At 36.3% G+C, this 22,906-nt stretch overlaps 1 protein-coding gene across 1 annotated transcript in view; it reads left to right on the forward strand.

Moving 5' to 3' along the window:
- The window catches only part of loxl1 (lysyl oxidase-like 1), a 40,063-nt gene extending 22,471 nt beyond the window's left edge, over window positions 1-17,592 (forward strand). The window contains exons 4-7 of the mRNA XM_057854367.1: window positions 5,417-5,573; window positions 8,566-8,661; window positions 8,752-8,867; window positions 15,800-17,592. Of these exons, the coding sequence (XP_057710350.1) occupies window positions 5,417-5,573; window positions 8,566-8,661; window positions 8,752-8,867; window positions 15,800-15,806 (376 nt within the window). The 3' untranslated portion in view covers window positions 15,807-17,592. The remainder of the gene's footprint in view (window positions 1-5,416; window positions 5,574-8,565; window positions 8,662-8,751; window positions 8,868-15,799) is intronic.
- Window positions 17,593-22,906: the final 5,314 nt, after the last annotated feature.

The raw sequence follows: 22,906 nt of genomic DNA on the forward strand, positions 1-22,906 counted from the left end.
CTTTTTGTATCCAAATCCTGCTTTAAACTTCTCCACAACAGTATCTCGGACCTGCCTGGTGTGTTCCTTGGTTTTCATAATGCGTTATGCACTTTAAACAGAACCCTGAGACTATCACAGAGCAGGTGCATTTATACGGAGACTTGATTACACACAGGTGTATTCTATTTATCGTCATCGGTCATTTAGGACAACATTGGATCATTCAGAGATCCTCACTGAACTTCTGGAGTGAGTTTGCTGCACGGAAAGTAAAGGGGCCGAATAATATTGCACGCCCCACTTTTCAGTTTTTTATTTGTTAAAAAAGTTTAAATTATCCAATAAATGTTGTTCCAATTATGTGCCACTTGTTGTTGATTCTTGACAAAAAAATTAAATTTCATATCTTTATGTTTGAAGCCTGAAATGTGGCGAAAGGTTGCAAGATTCAAGGGGGCCGAATACTTTTGCAAGGCACTGTATTTTCAAATCATGGTGGAAAATAAGTATTTGGTCAATACCAAAAGTTCATCTCAATACTTTGTTATGTACCCTTTGTTGGCAATAACGGAGGCCAAACTCTTCACAACCTTTTCACACACTGTTGCTGGTATTTTGGCCCATTCCTCCATGCAGATTTCCTCCAGAGCAATGATGTTTTGGGGCTGTCGTTGGGCAACACGGACTTTCAACTCCCTCCACAGATTTTCTATGGGGTTGAGATCTGGAGACTGGTTAGGCCACTCCAGGACCTTGAAATGCTTCTTACGAAGACACTCTTTTTTTGCCCTGGCTGTATGTTTGGGATCATTGTCATGCTGAAAGACCCAGCCACGTCTCATCTTCAATGCCCTTGCTGATGGAAGGAGATTTTCACTCAAAATCTCTCGATACATGGCCCCAGTCATTCTTTCCTTTACACAGATCAGTCGTACTGGTCCCTTTGCAGAAAAACAGCCCGAAAGCATGATGCTTCCACCCCCATGCTTCACAGTGGGTATGGTGTTCTTCGGATGCAATTCAGTATTATTTCTCCTCCAAACACAAGAACTTGTGTTTCTACCAAAAAAGTTCTATTTTGGTTTCATCTGACCATACAAATTCTCCCAGGCCTCTTCTGGATCATCCAAATGCTCTCTAGCGAACCGCAGACAGGCCTGGACGTGTACTTTCTTCAGCAGGGGGACACTTATGGCAGAGCAGGATTTAAGTCCCTGGCGGCGCATTGTGCGATAGTAGCCTTTGTTACTGTGGTCCCAGCTCTCTGTAGGTCATTCACTAGGTCCCCCCGTGTGGTTGTGGGATTTTTGCTCACCGGTCTTTTTATCATTTTGACGCCATGGGGTGAAATCTTGCATGGAGCCCCAGATCAAGAGAGATTATCAGTGGTCTTGTATGTCTGCCATTTTCTAATAATTGCTCCCACAGTTGATTTCTTTACACCAAGCATTTTACCTATTGCAGATTCAGTCTTCCCAGCCTGGTGCAGGTGTACAGTTTTGTCTCTGGTATCCTTCGACTGCTCTTTGGTCTTGGCCATAGTGGAGTTTGGAGTGTGACTGACTGAGATTGTGGACAGGTGTCTTTTGTACCGATAATGAGTTAAAACAGGTTTAATTAATACAGGTAACGAGTGGAGCCTCATTAGGATCTCGTTAGACCCTGTTAGACCTCATTAGAAGAAGTTACACCTCTTTGACAGCCAGAAATCTTGCTTGTTTGTAGTTGACCAAATACTTATTTTCCACTCTAAATTGGAAATAAATTCTTTAAAAATCAAACAATGTGATTTTCTGTTTTTTTTCTCCACATTATGTCTTTCATGGTTGAGGTTTACCCATGTTGACAATTACAGGCCTCTCTAATCTTTTCAAGTAGGAAAACTTGCACAAGTGGTGGTTGACTAAATACTTATTTGCCCCACTGTAAAGGAGTTAATACCAAAGTCATTAATAGTAAGACTTTGATTACAGTTGTTTCAGGGTCTTTCTTTACAGCTCTCAAAATGCTTCTGATGTCAACCTTCCTCGAGCTACCAGATGGATGTTTAGAAGATTAGAACTCTGAATTATTCTTTGAATAATTGTTTTTTGTTTTTTTTTTCAGGACAACATTGGCAGTCTATAACAAAAATAAAGGACTTGGCTTCATTGTTCCATGAATTTTTGATTGATATCCAAGTCCTCACAAAATACAGTATATTCCATTCAAAGCACCAGTGATATTTTGTCAAGTTTTGTCATAGTCAGGGGCATAAGAGCAAAATCAACAATTTTCCGCAGTATTGTTTGTATGGATCGTTCTTCCACCATGCATCTTGTACCTGCGGCTATCTAACATTTAAGGTTCACGATTGCTCGTACATGTCCTCATATATCCTGGTTGTTCTATGTGCAGTGCATGATCATTGGTGAGGAAGAAATAGTCAGAACATCCTCCAAGCTGTGACTTTCTGTTGGAAATAGCCTCATGACTAGCAATGAGGGATTTGAATGATCTCTACAATATGATTACCAGCTATCTACGCCACCTCCTTCCAAAGCTCCATTCTCCATAGCTTATATAGGGGGTCTCCTGGTCCACCTTACTTCATTTTAGCATTTCCATGTTTTTCCCAAGCTTTACAAACACGCACACAAACATCAAATTGTATACCGGTAACATATTTATATAGCATCTAACACCAATGCTTGTTTATTGACACCCATGCAATGGTATAGGGATTCCAGGGATGAATCAACAATGAAACACATGCATTTAAATTGCATCCAACACTCAGATACCAGAGAATGTGTTTGTACCATGGGAAGAGGTAATTGGTCACCTGTGGAAAGAATGAGTGCCGTAATGGTCACTGTGTTGACTCTGATTTGCCTTCCAAGTCGTCAATTAACAGCCTTTCGGGTAAAATGTTTTGCAACATGCTGTATAGTAATAATGAAGCAATATTTAGACAATCTCAGTATGTGTGTGTTTTAAGGGTCCTTAGAGCTTACCTCACTGTAATTGTGCCACAAGGAAATAAACATCAATTTAATAACACGTTATTGAAATATACAGTACTATGTCACATAACATTCGGTGTAAGGAAATTTTATGTGAGTATTTTACCAGCTCACACAAATGTCCCTTAGAATGTGTCTTGTACGTACACATTTAATCTGATCTGTGGTGATACTATAAAACCTTTGTATACCATAATTCTGGGCCTATAAGCCGGACCCACCAAATTTGACACAAAAACAGCATTTGTTCATAGATAAGCCGCAACGGACTATAAGCCGCAGCTGTCCTAACTGTATTATGGCATATTTATACCAAAAGATATTAACCTACTTACACTTTATTTGACAGCAGCGTCATAAGGCTGTCATTAGACCGTCATGATTACGACATGACACTGTCATGAGCATTAATGAATGCTCATGGCTAGGAGTGGGGAATACCCACCCTCTTAGTACCTTACAATTCGATACGATTTGCGATACAAAGCTCACGATAACGATAATCTGATGATATGGGGATACAACGATTATCGATTAATTGGTCGGAAAATCATTCTAGGATATTCTACAAACAACTAATAAACAGAAAAAAAGCAAGCTTCTGCTGAAAATTGGATTTTATCACGAGTAGACAGATTGAATGTCTATGTCCGTCAGTGGTAGCCAGTGCCAGGCAATGAGGTAATTTTGGGCCATTTAAGGTCATTTATCTATTAATTTTCAGTTACTTCCTGTTGATTTTGGGGTATTTTATGGGTCACTTCCTGTTTATTTTGAGTTACAGAACAGGAAGTGACCTGGGAATCACCCAAATGAATAGGCAGTGACTCAAACTCAACAGGACATCACCTGTAAATGCTCTAAAATGAACAACAAGTGAACTTTAAATGCCCTGAAAATTGGACAGAATGACTGTGAATGCTCTGATTTTAGGGCTGCAGCTATCGATGATTTTAGTAGTCGATTAATTGATGAACTATTTAGTTTGAATAATCGAGTAATCGGATAACGAACATAAAAATTTAAAATACCTGAGCTGAGCCTCAAACGGTATTAAAAAAATAATAAATGAGGATCTATGTACAACAAAAAAAGAGTTGGCTAACTTACAACTTACTAACTTAGCAAAAGTCCGCTAGCTTAAATGCTATGAAATGCTAACGTTTTTTTTTTTTTTTTTTTTTTTTTTTTTTTTTTTTTTTTATACAATGCTTTTAACAAATGGTTCAGACACACATAGTCCCACAAAAAGTTGGCTAAATATACCTATAAACTAAATTATGAATGTAATAAAAAGAACATTAGCTCAAACAAAAACTTAGCTTATGCTGGTCTTAGCAGGGAGCAAATGGATTCAGCCATGTGAAATGAGGTCAATAAAACAACATGCAAACTTTCAAACTACTTTCAAAACAAACCATTACAACACCACTTTGATTAAACGAATACTCGAAGCAGCAAAATTTAATTTGAATCTTTTTTTCTAATCGAATACTTGAGTTAATTGTTGCAGCACTATCTGATTTCGAAAGAATGAACGTTTCCCAGTCTAAATGGATTGGATGTCGACCACCGTCAAAGCAGCCTTAAGAGTTCACTGAGACACTATTATGATTGAAGATTTTGGTAGTAACTTGTTGGTTAATTTTTTTTTTTTTTTTTTTTTTTTTTAGACATTTGACACCGTTTTAAAATCTCGATTCTTGCCAGGAGCATATCGATAACCTTTTGGGATACAAAGTATCACGATATATCACCATTTCGATATTTTGTCACACCCCTACTCATGGCAGATGTCATCCGATAAATAAAAAACTTTTGAATGGATGTAAAAGATCCAGACTGGACATAAATGGAGTTGGTGACAAAATTTGCCGGATGACACTTAATGACATCTGTCATAAGCATTCATTAATGCCCATAACAGTGTCATGTCATAATCATGACGGTCTTATGACACCGCTGTCAAATAAAGTGTTACCCTTTACTGTATGAATGCATCAATGCAAAAAAAAATAAAAAATCATTATAATGTATAAAACATGCAACTGCAATTAATGTCAAATGAGATTTTAAAAACTTCAGGTCACAGGCCAGCCACCACTTGCAATTCTGATCTATCAAAGCTGTGCAAATGCACACAAATAAACAGCCTCCGCAATAATGCAAGTATTGTGTCTCTGCTGCACGCTTATTTAACATTTGCACAGTACGTAACGTGTTGATATGTCATTAATTAACCTCCCTTGGCTGTGAAAGATCCTATTAATGTGTGCGCGTCACGGAACAGATTTACACAAACCCCAACACATGAGTTCACAATATTAACACAAACATCACAAAGTTTCACTGGAATTATCACACTCACATTCATGTTTGTTTGCCTCCTCATTTAGTGACTGCTCTTTTTCCCCTCTGACTCGCCGCAGGCACTATCACAGCATGGATGAGTTCAGCCACTACGACCTGTTGGAGGTCAGCACTGGCCGAAAAGTGGCCGAAGGACACAAGGCCAGTTTCTGTCTGGAGGACACCACGTGCGACTTTGGACACCTGAAGCGTTATGCCTGCACTTCGCACACTCAGGTGATATAAAAAATTATACATAACTGCAGCATTAATAAATCAATTACAGCATAAATGTCCAATTTAGGCCCATGGGCCAAATTTGGCCAGCAGTGTAATTATACCTGGTCCTCAAAATGTTCATTAGAGCTGGTGCACTGTCGTAGAGTGCATGCACCGCTAATATTGCAGGTCCCAGAAAGCTTTTCCTGTGTGTTAACATGCTAGTTAAAAGTGGCAAGTGCCTTTTTCTTTTCTTTGCTACAAACTGACCTCAGCCAATTTACCGCTCAAAACTGGCAAACGATGGGGACACCAAAGAAAAAATTTTGTCCTGTGTGAAAACAACATAGCTGTAATTAAAGAATATAACAAAAAACTTTGAAGGCTAGAGACAGCCATTTATTAGATATAGCTAAAGAAATAGATTACTGTACAGTGATCCCTCACTACTTCGCATTTTAAAACTTAGTCCCCTCAGTCCATTGTGGATATTTTTCAATTAAAAAATGGATCAGTAAATTCAGTGTTTTATTTAAAAATGGTAAGATATATTCATGTGTACATGTAGAAATCATTGTTTTCTTTTATATACACCTCATTTATATCATAATTACTAAATATGCAGTGCTTAAAAAGCATTTATCAAAATATACATATGGCGGAAAAAACAAGACAAGACTGAAAAAGCAGTTTCTGCTCTTGCACTCCTCTTTAAAAGAAACTGCAGTAGTTTAAGCTAAAACAACTGTTGTGTTTGATAGAACAATATGTCTGTATGCTGCCATAGCAGATTCATGGCGCATTAGGCCCCCGAACTATTTTACTATTTAACTGTGTTACCCTGGAAACCCCCGTTTACAGACGTCGCGCAACCGCTTTTTTGTTTCAACCCAGCCATAAAACAAAGGTAATTAATTATATTTGTTATTCAAAATGCCTGTCATTTTTAGCTTAGTATCATTCATTGATGTTCAATATTTAATAAAAAAAAAAAAAAGACTTTAAAAAATTATTCACTCGCATATTTTAAACGTTTAAACAAATTACGTCACAATGAAAAAAATGGTTCTGTAAAAAGTCATGGATATCTACCTCATAACTAATCGCTTAATTGTATTTTTGTTGTTGTTGTTGTTTTGTTTTTTTGTTTTTTTGTTACTGTCGCATTTTCTCCGATATGCTAGATGATGAAGATCAAACAAAAAAACTGAAAAAAAAAACTTTTAAAAGGGAAAATACAGTGGGGCAAATAAGTATTTAGTCAACCACTAATTATGCAAGTTCTCCCACTTGAAAATATTAGAGAGGCCTGTAATTGTCAACATGGGTAAACCTCAACCATGAGAGAAAGAATGTGGGAAAAAAAAAAAAAAAAAAACTGAATATCACATTGTTTGATTTTTAAAGAATTTATTTACAAATCGTGGTGAAAAATAAGTATTTGGTCAATACCAAAAATTTCATCTTAATACTTTGTTATGTACCCTTTGTTGGCAGTAACGGAGGCCAAACGTTTTCTGTAACTCTTCACAAGCCTTTCACACACTGTTGCTGGTATTTTGGCCCATTCCTCCAAGCAGAACTCCTCTAGAGCAGTGCTATTTTGGGGCTGTCATTGGGCAACACGGACTTTCAACTCCCTCCACAGATTTTCTATGGGGTTGAGATCTGGAGACTGGCTAGGCCACTCCAGGACCTTGAAATGCTTCTTACGAAGCCACTCCTTTGTTGCCCTGGCTGTGTGTTTGGGATCACTGTCATGCTGAAAGACCCAGCCACATCTCATCTTCAATGCCCTTGCTGATGGAAGGAGATTTTCACTCAAAATCTCTCGATACATGGCCCCATTCATTCTTTCCTTTACACAGATCAGTCGTCCTGGTCCCTTCGCAGAAAAACAGCCCCAAAGCATGATGTTTCCACCCCCATGCTTCACAGTGGGTATGGTGTTCTTCAGATGCAATTCAGTATTCTTTCTCCTCCAAACACGAGAACCTGTGTTTCTACCAAAAACTTCTATTTTGGTTTTATCTGACCATAATACATTCTCCCAGTCCTCTTCTGGATCATCCAAATGCTCTCTAGCTAACTGCAGACGGGCCTGGACGTGTACTGGATTCAGCAGGGGGACACGTCTGGCAGTGCAGGATTTGAGTCCCTGGCGGCGCATTGTGTTACTGAAAGTAGCCTTTGTTACTGTGGTCCCAGCTCTCTGTAGGTCATTCACTAGGTCCCCCCGTGTGGTTCTGGGATTTTTTCTCACCGTTCTTGTTATCATTTTGACGCCACGGGGTGAGATCTTGCATGGAGCCCCAGATCGAGGGAGATTATCAATGGTCTTGTATGTCTTCCATTTTCTAATAATTGTTCCCACAGTTGATTTCTTTACACCAAGCGTTTTACCTATTGCAGATTCAGTCCTTCCAGCCTGGTGCAGGTCTACAATTTTGTCTCTGCGATGGAGACAAAATCCACGATGGACAGTGAGCGCGAAGTTTGAAGCACGAAGTAGCATGGGATCACAGTTTAAGTTTTTTGGGTTGTTTGTTTGTTTGTTTGTTTGTTTGTTTGTTTGTTTGTTTGTTTGTTTGTTTGTTTGTGTGTTTGTTTGTTTGTTTGTTTGTTTTAGTTTGCACCACCTGTACTTCGCGGATTTTGGATTTTCGCGTTGTGCTATTAACTGCGAAAAACAATGGATCACTGTACTGCAAAATGTGTTTGTTTATATTAAAGTTTTGTCTTACAGATTGAGTTTAAACAAAATGTTTATATATTAAAAGTTTTAACTGTATGTAGAGACAAGGGAAAGAAATCACAGTTACGTTCAGTTATAAGAAATACATTTTTCTGAGTGAAGTTTTTTTATTTGTTTTTTCCCCATGATTTTGAATGTTTGCTGCACTGGAATTTGATACCCGCGGCTTACAGTTAACTGTGAAATAAAAGTGAAAGTAAATTGAATCAACCCAAATTATCCATATGAATGACTTTTATGTATCCATTTGTTCAGGGTTTGAGCCCAGGTTGCTACGATACTTACAACGCTGATATTGACTGTCAATGGATTGACATCACTGACATCAAGCCTGGAAATTACATACTAAAGGTGGGAGCCAAACCTTCCTGGCTTTATTTTTACTTTTTGAACAATAAATGCTAGAGACTGTACTCAAATCTCCTCTGTTTTTGTTTTTAGCTCAAAGTGAATCCCAAATTCCTGGTGATGGAATCTGATTTTACCAACAATGTGGTCAGGTGTAACATCCACTACACAGGACGTTCTGTTACGACAACTAAATGCCAGCTCGCACAGTAAGTTAGGTTTTGTCAGTACTCAAGAGACCCTACAGTTTGCTTAGTGTCTTGAACACTGACACATTATTTCTAAGTACAACCAGGTAAATTCAGGGAGAGTCCTTTATTTGTGCAAAGATTAAAGACTTACTGATCAAGTAATACTCATGTTGGGTGATTTTTTATCATAAAGAAAGTTCAAAAGGGCTGTTTTCTATAAATGCAGAGAAAAGACAAAAATCAGGGAATAAAAACTTACTTGGATCCACTCAACTTAAAGGTGCTGTGAAATACTACAAATAACTCTAAAATGATAGAAGACCATATTTTGGACCCAAATCAATCCAAAAAAGTGACAGAATTATTTATTACTAATTACCACAATTTTCACACTATAAAGCGCAGCTGACGACAAGCCGCCATTTACCAAATTTGACACAAAAATGGCATTTCTTCATACATAAGCCGCACTGGACTAAAACTTTATTTGACAGCGGCAACTTAAGACTGTCATAAGACCAAATGAACCACCATGAAGCTTTGAACCTATTGGCTGCAAGGCGTCATTGCTTCAAGAAGCTTCATTTGGCCAAGATAATCTATTCGGGGAGACAGTCAACCTCTGATGCCACCTACACATTGTTGTCGTCCAACATGCCTCCTAGCATGCATTGCAGCGCTACAGATTTAAATAACAATCAAAATTCATGTTCTGTGATAATTATTTCTTCAGTTATTTTCCATTTGTTTCATTAATTGCTAGTTATGGTATTTATCAACACTGTATTTGACAGTGGTGCCATAAGACTGTCATAAGACCATCATAATTATGACATGACACTGTCATGAGTATTAATGAGCGCTTATGACAGATGTCATTTTGTGTCATCCGGCTGGACATAAATGGTGTTAGTGACGTAATTATATGATAGGGTCATGTCATAATTATGACGGTCTCATGGCAGTGTTATGACACCAGTGTCAAATAAAGTGTTACCTATTGATCCAAATAAATAAAAAATAAACAATAATAAATAATGAAAAGTAGTGGTTTATTTTCCAAAAATTACTGTAGTTCTCCTTTCTTAGCTGCCTTGGCCCCGCCTTCTAGAAAGATGATGTCACACCCAGGATGAGCAGCAAATGTTTCGCAGCCTGCTCGCAATTTGTCCAAAGGCTTTCTATTCTCTTGTTGCCGTGTGACCGTTCTGTCATTCCGTTGAGATATACTAGCTAGCGCAACACGAGAAAGCTAGGATACATCATCAATTCTGGTTGTATACCACAACAAAAATTGCTGGGAAAAAAAGTGGGCGTTCCCTGATGCTGTGTTTTGGGTGGAATAACCATGATATTGTAAAAAAAAAAAAAAAAAAAAGCTAGATTTGATTGCCAAATTTACTTTCTTGGAGTCATTTTCATTTTTGAATTGGTCACCATTTCATAGCACCTTTAAAGACATTTCATTTTCATCCTTGAAATAATCACTGAGAGCTGTTACATGCCTCGGTATGTGCTTCTGGTTTGGTTAATAATGGAAGTCCAATGAAGGCTAGGTTCATACCGCAGGTTTGAATGCACTTATCTGATTTTTCCGTGTTTTTCCCAACTTGAGTGAGGCGTTAACTTGACGGTCCGAACAGGAAAAGTCGCATAAAAGTGGACCACTTCAAATCCGATCACTTTCGTATGTGGTTAAAATCCGATCTGGGCCACATTTTTCCAGAATGTGGCTACGGTCTGAACTGTAAAGTGCCCCAAAACGAAATTTATGCAACAATTTCGTCAGCAAAAAGCGAGCGAGACAGGGCGCTACGGTAGCGGTGCAGCTGTACATTAGCGTTAGAGCCTAGCTTGCCTTGAACACAGTTTATGGGTAAGGGGCAGGCTTGACAGCAGTCATAAATAATAAAATGGGTTGAGGATAAGCCTGAGAATGCTCGGTTTTCTCTCTGCTCCAAATGAGCAATATTTCAAGATTGAAGATCTGAACGGGCACGCTAAAAAGAAAAAAAAAAACACAGATACAGGTATGACAGAAATCGGAATTATGGATGAGGACCTGCGGTTTGAACCTAGCCTAAGTGTTCATTAACAGGGATTAGATAAAATACCACTACGATTTAATTCCAGTACTTTATGAACCTGGCAGGTTTATAACTGTCAACTTTATTGTCAAGTATGCTACAGGTACATGATATACTGTATAACATGGATGACATATAGGTCCTTCCAGATCAAGACCACAGTGCAAAACATAGAATTATAAATAAACAAAGCAAATAAATAAAAATATAAAAACACACAGGTGCAGACAGATAGAATTTACAGTCCTGAGAAAACCAACAGCAAAGAAGCAAGCACAAGAAACAACAATTTGAAGAGGGTCATTCAGTTAATTGATTATTTTTCTCCTTCCTGAACTAGACCGCCCGCCAAAGATTGTACAGGTGTTCCCAATGTTCTGTCCCAACAGCAAGGACCGTAAATTAGGTTTCACATCATGTCACCTTCCTCTGGAGCAGAGTATAGAAATTGCACTCTTTTATGGCGACTCAATGAAGAGCATCAAAGTGTATCGAATTACTTACGACTTATTAGTAGACTTAATGGCTTCCCCGTCCAAAGTATTTGATGATTTAACAAATTGTGTTCTCATTTTTCAATTAAGATTAATGGGCTTTGAAACTTTTTACATTTTTCACCAAAAAAAAAAAGATGTAGAGGAGACGAACTATTCTTTAACTCGATTAGCACATTCGGTTGTACAAAAAGTTCTGAACTTATAAATATGCTCGCAATAGCATTTCCCCCTTTTGATGAAAGAAAAGTGGCTGTAATGACTCGTTTTGTATGGAAATTACTGAAAACTGACAGAAGCAGATGTATAGAATGTGACCTCAATTATAAAAGAAGAGAAAGTTTCTTTATGCTAAATGATCCTTTCGAATTGAACTAATTTCTATAGTTATCCTGGCAAAGTTAATACACCTTTTGAAAATCATCTTACAAATTACCTATGAAAGAAAATCAGTAAAATTCATCGTAGACACATAACATTTCAAATGAGATGCCTGGCAAAAGTTCTTGTTTCTTATGTTCTAAATAGGAATCTGTACACCTCTGTACAATATAAAGTATATTATGGTAACACTTTACAATAAGGGTCCCTTAATCAACATTAGTTAATGCATTTTTAGACAATAACTAATGCTAAAGTAACATTACAATAATTAACATAACTGCTTATCTAATATGTATTGATTTATTAAGTAACATGAGTTAAAGCATTAGTTAATGCATAACCAGACAGTAACTAATGGTTTTGTAAAATTAAAAATATATAAGCCTATATAGGGTTAGGGTTACGGTTTAGGGTTAGGGTTTGTTAACTTAAGCATTTATAATTTCTTAGTTAAGGGACACATTTGCTACATTTTACAATAAAGGTCCTGAAAACATTCAGTAATGGTTGATTAAGGTAAAGTACTGTATTGGCCTGAATATAAGACGGCCCTGATTATAAGAAGACCCCCTCTTTTTCAAGACTCAAGTTCGAAAAAAGACTTTTTGAACACCAAATTATTTTTTATACAGAAAATAATTACAGTACATCCGAAACAAATGTTTATAACAATATATTTGAGAGAAAAAGCATGTTATTTTGCCTCATTCAAATCTTAAGATCTGAACATTCAAATATGTAAACTAAAGTGCAATCACATTCATAAATGAATGGCTTCTGGTTTTTGAAATGTAAATAAACCAATCTATTGTGATAAAACAACAAAATTTCAATAACTGCATTAACCATCAAAGTGAAGTCTAACTGTAACTGTAGTCTTGAAACAAATCTGAATAAGGAAAAACATTGCAATAAAATAATGCAAACTGGTTAAACTTGAGATTAGCAGAGATCTGTCATGACAGAACATTGCTTCAATAATATCTGGCGCCATCTAGTGTCGTGAATGGGTATGACGTCTAGACCGCGAATATAAGACGACCCCCTCTTTTTCAGTCTTATTTCAATGCAAAAAACACTGTCTTATATTCGGGCCAATATGGTAATGCTTATGAGGTACGTTCACATGAAATACTACCATACTTAAGGTTAGGTTAGCAGCCCCCAAGGACTCACAGAGCAATGTTTCTCATTTTAAAACAACAATCACTTACTAGTACCAGCATACATTAATAACTATTCATTAATGGACTAATGAATATGTGAATTAATGTTAAGTAATGTAGTATATATATTATATATTATAACCTAACCTAATGCATTAACTTATGTTAATTAATATATTAATAAATGTTAGATAAGGGATTAAATGAATTATTGTAATGTTACTTAAACATTACTTATTGTCTAAAATACATTAAGTAATGTTAATTAAGGGACCCTTATTGTAAAGTGTTACCTATATTATTTAAGTAATCGATTAATCCATCCATTAGTTAGCTCGAATATGATCGAGTAATCGGATTAGGAACATTTAGTAGTTGCAGAATCAATTTTAGGAGATGTAAAGCAAAGGTTTGCTCAGATAGCACTTTCAAAAGAGCATTAAATGCGAACACAAAACAAAATTCCCGAATGGTTTTTCAAACTATGCTGTATCGCACTTTCATTTCACAAGAGCAATAAACAGAATAAAGAATATAGTTATATACTGTATCTGTGCTTAAAAAATAATAAATGGAGATCGAAGTACAACGAAAGAACAATTGCCCAAATTGCATAGCAAAAGTCCACTAGCGTAAATGCTATAAAATGCAATTTTATTTTACAATGCTCTTAACAAATCGTCCAAACACATATTCCCACCAAGAAAAGAAAAAAAAAACTGCAAAAATATACCCTTTAAACTAAATTACAAATGCATAAACAGTCATATTAGCTCAAACAAAAACTTACAACCTTATGTTGGTCTTCACAGGGAGCGGTTGGATCCAGCCATGTTAGATGAGTTGTGTCATATTCACTGTTGCCTCTAGAGGGTAGTGTATCCACCCAAATAAATAAAACTAAAAGCAAACACTTTCAAAACAAACCATTAGAACGCCCCGCTCATTAAATGAATCCTCGAAGCAGCAAAATTTGAAGATTCTTTTCTCATCGAGTTAATCGATTAATCTTTGCAGCACAAAAGTATATTTAAAGACATCTGTTACATTACTCCCCTACTCAAAAGTCCTTACTAAATCATAGTTAGATAATCTAATCATAGTATGATTCAACAGAATTTGTCTGTTTAGCCGATTTTTTTCGGAGACTATAAATCGCAGGGTTGTCAAACTTGGTTACACAGTGAATCTTGGTCAGAGGAAGAGCAAGTTATATTTTTGTAATTTTTGGTTAAAAAAAAAAAAAAAAAAACTTTTAAGTAAGTTTTATGTGTATTTTGCACAGCTATTTTGATTGGGAATGCCAGTTCTATTTGCATTGAGCACTTTTCTTTTTGTGAGCATTATTTTTTTGAGAGATAGAAATATTATTTCTGTTGTGCTTTCACTAAAGGATACTGTAGCGACTTAACTGTTCCACCCAAATGCATGATGGGAAGTTGGGCAACCATGACTGTCAGTGGTGGCTGCAAATGGTATACAGTATGTTCTGCGTTGTGTTCAATTAAGGGTGTTAAGAAAAAGATCGTCTCCTGTGAGTGATAGGAATATTTATTTAATTGTGCTTTCACTAAATGATAATGCAGCGACTTAACTGTTCCGTCCAAATGCATGATGGGAAGTTGGGCAACAATGACTGTCAGTGGTGGCTGCAAATGGTATACAGTATGTTCTGCGTTGTGTTCAATTAAGCGTGTTAAGAAAAAGATCGTTTCCTGTGAGTGATAAGAATATCATTTTTGTTGTGCTTTTACTAAACAATACTGTAGCAACTTAACTGTTCCGCCCAAATATATGAATGGAAGTTGGGCAACCATGACTGTCAGAGGTGGCAGCAAATGGTATACAGTATGTTCTGCGTTGTGTTCAATTAAGCGTGTTAAGAAAAAGATTGTTTCCTGTGAGTGATAAGAATATCATTTTTGTTGTGCTTTTACTAAACAATACTGTAGCAACTTAACTGTTCCGCCCAAATATATGAATGGAAGTTTGGCAACCATGACTGTCAGAGGTGGCAGCAAATGGTATACAGTATGTTTTGCATTGTGTTCAATTAAGCGTGTTAAGAAAAAGATTGTTTCCTGTCATTCTTCCTCACGTCGTTAGCCACAATACTTAATTTTGTTGTGAAAGAGTTGCCAAATCTTAAGCCTACAATAGGCGCGGTCCAATGGATGCCTCTGTCCACTTGCATTTCTCTGCCTTTTTGCTCTCAATGTGCTAAAACAGCGTCATTGTAAACTGTTTGAGGCAACGCATGAACGGGTCATTCCGTGCATGCGTTAATTGCGTCAAATATTTTAACGTGATTAATTTTTAAAAATTAATTACCGTCCGTTAACACGATAAATTTGACAGCACTAAGATATATACTTAAATATGAATCGGACACAAATATTTTTGTTCGCCAACACGTGCCACGGGAAGCAACCGGTCCCCATTGATTTAAAGAACGACTTACAAATTTTCACAAGCAAGGTATAAAAAGGCCTGGCCTCCAATTCATCAAAATCTCTAAACAAATATGATGGGTTGCTGAAGAAAATCTTAACTATGCAGTAAATATTTTGTAGCTGACAAGCGACCCTGCTGCCTTAAATTCAGCGTTTTTTTTTTTTTTTTTAATGAATGCTTCAGTCATGTTATCTAACGCATAGGTATCTGACCTGTAGAATTGACTGTTTGACAGTGTTGCACAGCTGTTTATTCTCACTCGTTTTTTTCTTTCCACGTATGTTATTTTAAAAAATTTTGTGATATTGTAAACAAACTTATGCTCTCCACAATAATATTACTTACTTAAAGTATTTCATCCTCAGGTCATGACCAGGCACTGGAAGGCCGAACAACCACACTCGAGTGACCATGACTGCTCTTCCACTGGAATGTGAATGGAACTCGTCGACTCGCTGTAGATGTTTGTTTGTCTTTGGTGTTTTATTTTTCTTGGATTTGGGGCAACCCATGTGATGGAAGAAGAAGAATCCGCTTTGGCACTGATTCAATTGGTTAGTTTGGGCTAATCTCTGACACGGTGGGCAATTTACAGCTCACAAATAATATATTACCCTTTAGATTATTTGATCCAGAACACCATGTAAATCCTAAAACTTTTTTTTTTTTTTTTTTTTTTTTTTAGAAGAAAAATAAAATACATCAAATGCGCTTAATATTTAATGTTTTTGTAACTTAATGCACATCAAAAGTAGAGTATGAAGAAAAACAACACCTTTTTTATGATCATGTTTCATAATTCATTTTAATTTGCTATGAAGTTGTTATATCTCAACTTCCACATTCTGACAAGACTCCTCATAGTGATATCATCCTCGAATTCTGTTACCATGCAATGTGGAAGCACGCATCGATTTTAATAGGTGTGTGCTGACAAGCCACACTCCCTGAAGAGTTTCTAGTTGAACTATGAATAAAAAATGAATCAGACCAGTGATGGAAAATAAGGAATCATGTAAACATTTAACTATAAAATGCACATTGGCTGAAAAATTGAAACATTTTTTTTTTCCATCAGGACAAAGGGTAGTAACTGTAGTACCTTTTGTTTATAGAATTCATGGTTATTCATGGTCATGTTTTGTATTTGTTCAAGTTATAACCGCCATTCTAATCAATGTGAACATTTTATGTCTGACCGTTTTTACACTAGTAAATGCAACAAAAAACAACCTATACCACAATGAAAGTGGGTATCAAAATACTTCATAGCTCCTTTGGTTTTCTTTTGGGGTAAATTTCAGGATGTGTATTTCTTAGTTTTAACCAATGAATTTCAATGTTTCAGAATGTACAGTATGACAAAATTCAATAATATCCATACATTTCTGTGACTCCATCAGACTCACTGTATCAAAAACTGAATTTTGTCAATTAATTTCAAACTGAGTTCAACAAATCTCTAACTTTTTATGTGGATGGAGTACACCAGTAGTTTGTTTTTTTTTACATCTTCAAATATGGCTTTAACATGCAGTTGTTTTTAAATAAAACTCAACCTCAAGGTGCTCTCTCATAAACAAAGCTCATAATAATTGTATGTAAGCTGTATGATTACACTGTCTTCAAATACCAACACTGGTCAGGTGGCACATATGATCATCAATGCCTTTTGTGGGTGGAATAATGTACATGTTTATAATTCCACTGATGCACGACTGACTTCAATAATGGAAAAAAAGTTTTGATATTAATGTATTTGCTCAATATGTGACTTTTCTGGGTTATCAGAATTTGTATGTGATCATGGGGGGGAAATTAAATGCTACAAACTTAGTACTACTTGTGACGCCCTAATAAACAAAACAAAACAAACAAAACCAGCATTTTCATTCAACTCTCTATCCGAACCTCCTGCTAATCACTGGAAACTTCATTAGGTACACCCGCTGAATGTAATCTTTGTAATTGCTTTTTTTTTTTTTTTAAACTCATTGACAGCCATTGACAGCGATAGACACGTGTCTATTTTGACTGGGAGTGCTGGCAGTAAATGTTTACTGTTCAAATTGATTTTACATGCATTGCTGTCAAAGAGTTTACAGAATTAACGCAATAAATGTCATATAATAAATAAATAAGTGTCGCCAAATGAGAATTCTGTTGTTTTTATCTCCTTCGTGAACTAAATTACCATTTAAAAACTGTATTTATGTTTATCTGGGTTTTGATTACTTACTTATTTACATACTTATTTCATACTTATTTCATAGATGCTGGTTCCACAGCATGACGTATGGACACATGTCACACCAAATACTGCACATAAAATCATTTTTATACAAAAAAATAAAGAAAAACATTCAATAAAATATAATTTTTAAAAAAAATAAAAAGCTGAAAAAAAACCCAACTTCAATAAAAAAGAAAACTTATATGAAGATATTGTAGAAAATATGAAAGAAATAAAATCTAAATCTAAATTCTTTACCAAAAAAAAATTTAAATAATTGGGTGCATTAACTCTTTCAGTACCATTGACAATGATGGGCGTCCAATGTGGCCCTTTATAGCCGTTTGCTATGAATTTTAATTGGTTTAGCACGAGTAGACTTTAATTTATTTGAACTGAGAGGGTTGGTCACAAATAAACATCCATTAATTCACTGCCATCCCTCATTGTCAATGGCAGCTGATAAATTAATGTTTTTTATTCATTCATTTTTTAATTATTAGGTGAAAATTGTCTCATCAAATCAATGCATACTTTTCAGTGGTTTTTTTGTTTGTTTGTTTTTTTAATCTAACATTTGAAAATCATACAAACCAGGGGCGGAGCTTGGGCAGGTGCTGGGGTTGTGGCTGCACCCAGGTCTGGGCCTCTGGGTGGCATTTAAGTGGCTTCGTTGGTCGAGGGGAGGGACAACAACAAACGTAAGATTATCTTTAAGCCTACGCCCAATAGCAGGCGACTGCGTGCCGGATTCTGCCTCAGCTCGCCAGATCCGCATAGCAATCACACCCGCTTAACGTCAATGCGCCAGATGCGGCTTGGATCAGCACTATGCCAATTTTGCCTTAATTGTCGCCTTGATTGCACAGATGAGTGAGCCTGGGACCAGGTGCCGCTGACCATCGACAGCAGTTTACTTGGTCCTTGGCCTCACGTCATCGCCCGATCAACAACTCATCTATAGGTATGTGACTTTCAGCTAACAAAGAATCCTTTAAACCTGATACTGAGCTCATTTTTGTGTTTTTTTCCCACTTAGATCCTGTACTGCTTGTCTGGAAAAACGCCTGCCTGCCCATTCACCTATTCTGTCACCAAACTGCCCACCGGATTCTTTGGACACTATCTACCACTCCGTCTCATCGTCAGTGAATTAGGTCCCACGTTACCCCAGCACCTTAACAAATACAATATGTTGTTTACAGTCTAAAAATGGGTCAACTTTAATGTTGAGTTGCTTGTTTCAATTAAAATATTTTGTGAAAAAAATAATGTTATATTGTTATGTTGTTGTATGTTGCATTAATATATATTTTTTTATTCTATTTGTGATTAAATGCGATTTTTATGTAGAATTTTATATCCTGTTTCGATTGTCTTTGTTTTTACATTCTATTGATTTAATATGATTTTTATGATCTTCATGTGATATAAAGCACTTGAATTGCCTTGTGTTGAATTGTGCTATAAAAATTAAATTTGCCTTGCCTTGCAATTGCTAACATATTAGTTAGCATTAGACCTGTCAAACGATTAAAATTTCTATTCGAGTTAATCACAGCTTAAAAATTAATTAATCGTAATTAATCGCAATTCAAACCATCTATAAAATATGCCATATTTTTCTGTAAATTATTGTTGGAATGGAAAGATAAGACACAAGACTGATACATACATTCAACATACTGTACATAAGTACTGTATTTGTTTATTATAACAATAAATCAACAAGATGGCATTAACATTATTAACATTCTGTTAAAGCGATCCATGGATAGAAAGACTTGTAGTTCTTAAAAGATCAATGTTAGTTCAAGTTATAGAAATTTTATATTAAAACCCCTCTTAATGTTTTCGTTTTAATAAAGTTTGTAAAATTTTCAATCAAAAAATAAACTAGTAGCTCGCCATTGTTGATGTCAGTAATTACACAATGCTCATGGTGCTTAAACCCATAAAATCAGTCGCACCCAAGCGTCAGCAGAGGGCAACAAAACACCAAAAAACACAAGTAACAAGTGGAAATGACACTGTGCTGTCATTTTAATCTGTTTGAGCGGGGCATGTGCGTTAAATGCGTCAAATATTTTAACGTGATTAATTTAAAAAATTAATTATCGCCTGTTCACGTGATAATTTTGACAGCCCTAGTTAGCATTAATAAATTGCATGAAAAAGTAGTCTTGTCATTATTTCTTTTAATAGACTAATTTAATTCGCATTATAAACACATTACAGTATGATACATTGAACAAAATGGACTCCAAATTTAATACTGAAAACGGTTTTGATACAAATCTGGCCCAGATTGGGTAACATGTGGGCCATATCCGGGCCATACATTAATTTCATGTTTGGTACTTTGGACCAGTTCTGGCCTAAAACTGGTTGCTGATCCGGCAAGTGACTCCTTACTGAGTTTGGGCCATTGCTCAAAAAGACACTGAGGCGGATCCGTTTTACAAAGTTGGGCCGAAATTTTCAGTACATTTGGCCCATATCTGCTCCAGTTCTATTCTGCTATCTGGGTAAATTTATCTTTTTGCTTGCGAAACAGGTTTCTTTCGCGCGCTGCCTGTCTTTTCTCATGCGTTTTAAGTTTTTCCGATTGCAAATTTGACACAAAACGGGGGGCGGGCTTGATGTTAATAGCGTTCTCATTTGTCGAGTAGATTTCCAGTGCCCCTGGAAGATCTCATCTACCTTTACTGTCAGGTTATTCTTATTTTAATTGCTTAAAGTCCAAGTTTTGTTTGAAGCCAAAATTGTTTTGACTCAAATCTAATTCCATTCCAATTTTATTATGATAATAATTAGTAAAAGTAGTACTTATTTGATCTGAAGAAAATTATATACAGAAAATTAGCCATTTGCTACCACTTTCTGGCATTTATATAAACATTCAGTATGAAACTTTTAAAGGCTGTGCCATTACTCACTAAATTCGCTGCAAGGCTTGGTTACGATCCCCCACAAATTGGGAGGGGAAACTGTACATAGTGTGGGCTGGGTGCTTGCTCACTTGCATGAAATGATGTTGACCCTAAAAATTAAAAAGTGTGTTATCTTGATGAAAACACAGGCATTTTATTCAGACATTTCGGAGCTATACAAAAATGTGAAAAGTTTGAGATGTATAAACAAATTAGTGTTGTGCACAAATGTAGCAAAAACAGGGTGATGGGGGACAGCATGTGCTTCAGCAAAGTGCAAAAGAAAAATTGCCCAAGGCGAGCGCAGAGCCAAAACCCAGCAGACACCCACTGCATTACAAAGATACGCGATATACATAATGCACACTGTCAGAGATGCCAGTGCCAGCATGGTTTCTGGGAAAACTGGAGCAGCGGGAGACTTGAAGTACAAATCAGCACTGCAATCTGCGCGCGGAAGAAAAGAGATGCTGTAATGGACCAATGGATAATGCAGAGAGCCTTTAAATATTTTTTAAGATATAGTTACAATTATCAACGACAGCAACAACACAAACAAGTTACAGTCATTGAGTTTGACATTCACGGTGCAATATAATGCATACATATGAATTTATGTAATTTAATTCACTGTACATCATTGTAATATTATAAATTCATTCTCTAATATACTTTGTCATTGCCACTAATTGTACAAAATGTAACTATTAGCATGATTAAACTGCATTTAAGAGTGCATTTTCCCCTAAACAGCCACATATTAGGTACATACTGTGTAAAAATAAAACAATTACCACACTGAAATGGTGGGATCGAAAATGGTTAACAGACATTTGGTGATTTTGGTTGCATTTGTTGTCTTTACAAATTTATTTCTCCCTCCTGACGTCTGTGTTAGGGACCGTCCACTAATAACGTAACCTAGACAAAAAATATTCACTCAAGATAAATGGAATCACTCTTTGTCATGTTTGATTACTGTATTAATTGTCAATGGAAATCCCCTCATTAACAAAGCTTAAAATTGTCATCATATGTGTTATTTGATGGAAGTGAGTACTGTAATTTTCAGACTATAAGGCACACCTGACTATAAGCTGCCACCCTCCAAATTTGACACGAAAACGGCATTTGTTCATAGGTAAGCCGCACTGGACTATAAACCGCAACTGTCCTCATTGTATTATGTGATATTTACACCAAAAAATATTCATACGGTAATGCGGTAATACTATACTTGAGAGCAGCATCATGAGACTGTTGTAAGACCGAATGAGCCACCATTGCTTCAAGAAACTTCATTTGGCCATCACTGCTCTCTTAGGGGAGACGGTCAACCTCCGCTGCCACCGGCTGTCAACAATGTTGTCACCCAATATGCCTCTTAACATACATTGCAGTACTACAGATGTAAATGACAATCAAAATGCATAATCTGTGCAAATTACTTCTTCAGTTACTGTTCTAGTTGTTTCATTAATTGCTAGTTATGGCATTTGGTAACACTTTATTTGACAGGGGTGCCATAAGCCTGTCATACACATCACACTGCCATGAGCATTAATAAATGCTCATGACAGATGTCATTTGGCAAATTATATCACTTTTGAATGGATGTAAAGATCTGAGCTGGACATAAATGGAGTTCATAATTTATAATGTCATTAATGCCCATAACAGTGTCATGTCAAAATTATGACGATCTCTTACTAACCCAAATAAATCAAAAAATAGGCCGCACTGGACTATTAGCCGCAGGACTCAAAATGAGGGGGAAAAAATTGCAGCTTATAGTCAGAAACCTATGGTAGTCATTTGTAACTTGTTGATGGTCCCTAACACAAAAAGCAGGAGAAACACAGTCTCTAGCACTTGTTTTGGGATAAAATATTGTAGAGAACAAATGCAGCCATCATCTTTGATAAAGTTTCCATGATTGTACTAAAATTGTGATATGGTCGCAAAGGCAGCTTTGAAGCAGCGTGTATGCGCACCTTCCAAAGCAATCCTTGACCAATGAGGGTGCAGTCGGGCCGTGCATGGCCGTTATTTACATGTTGACCCTTTAACATTTGAGCCTATTTTATGCGAATTTGCATGCTTTGACGTTGGCTTTATATCTCAAAGAAAACATTGTTCACAATGGCCTGGTTGGGTCCCTCTTTTCAGGACACCATAACCTTCATGTCCAAACTGTTGTTTTCTTCATTGACCAATTGTAATCAACATTTTGAATCGAAAAAGATAATTTAAAAAAAAAAAAAAAAAAAAAACCTTTATTTTATTAATTAATTAATTAATTTATT

This window comes from Corythoichthys intestinalis, chromosome 1, assembly GCF_030265065.1.
Source record: "Corythoichthys intestinalis isolate RoL2023-P3 chromosome 1, ASM3026506v1, whole genome shotgun sequence".
Classification (NCBI taxonomy): Eukaryota; Metazoa; Chordata; class Actinopteri; order Syngnathiformes; family Syngnathidae; genus Corythoichthys; species Corythoichthys intestinalis.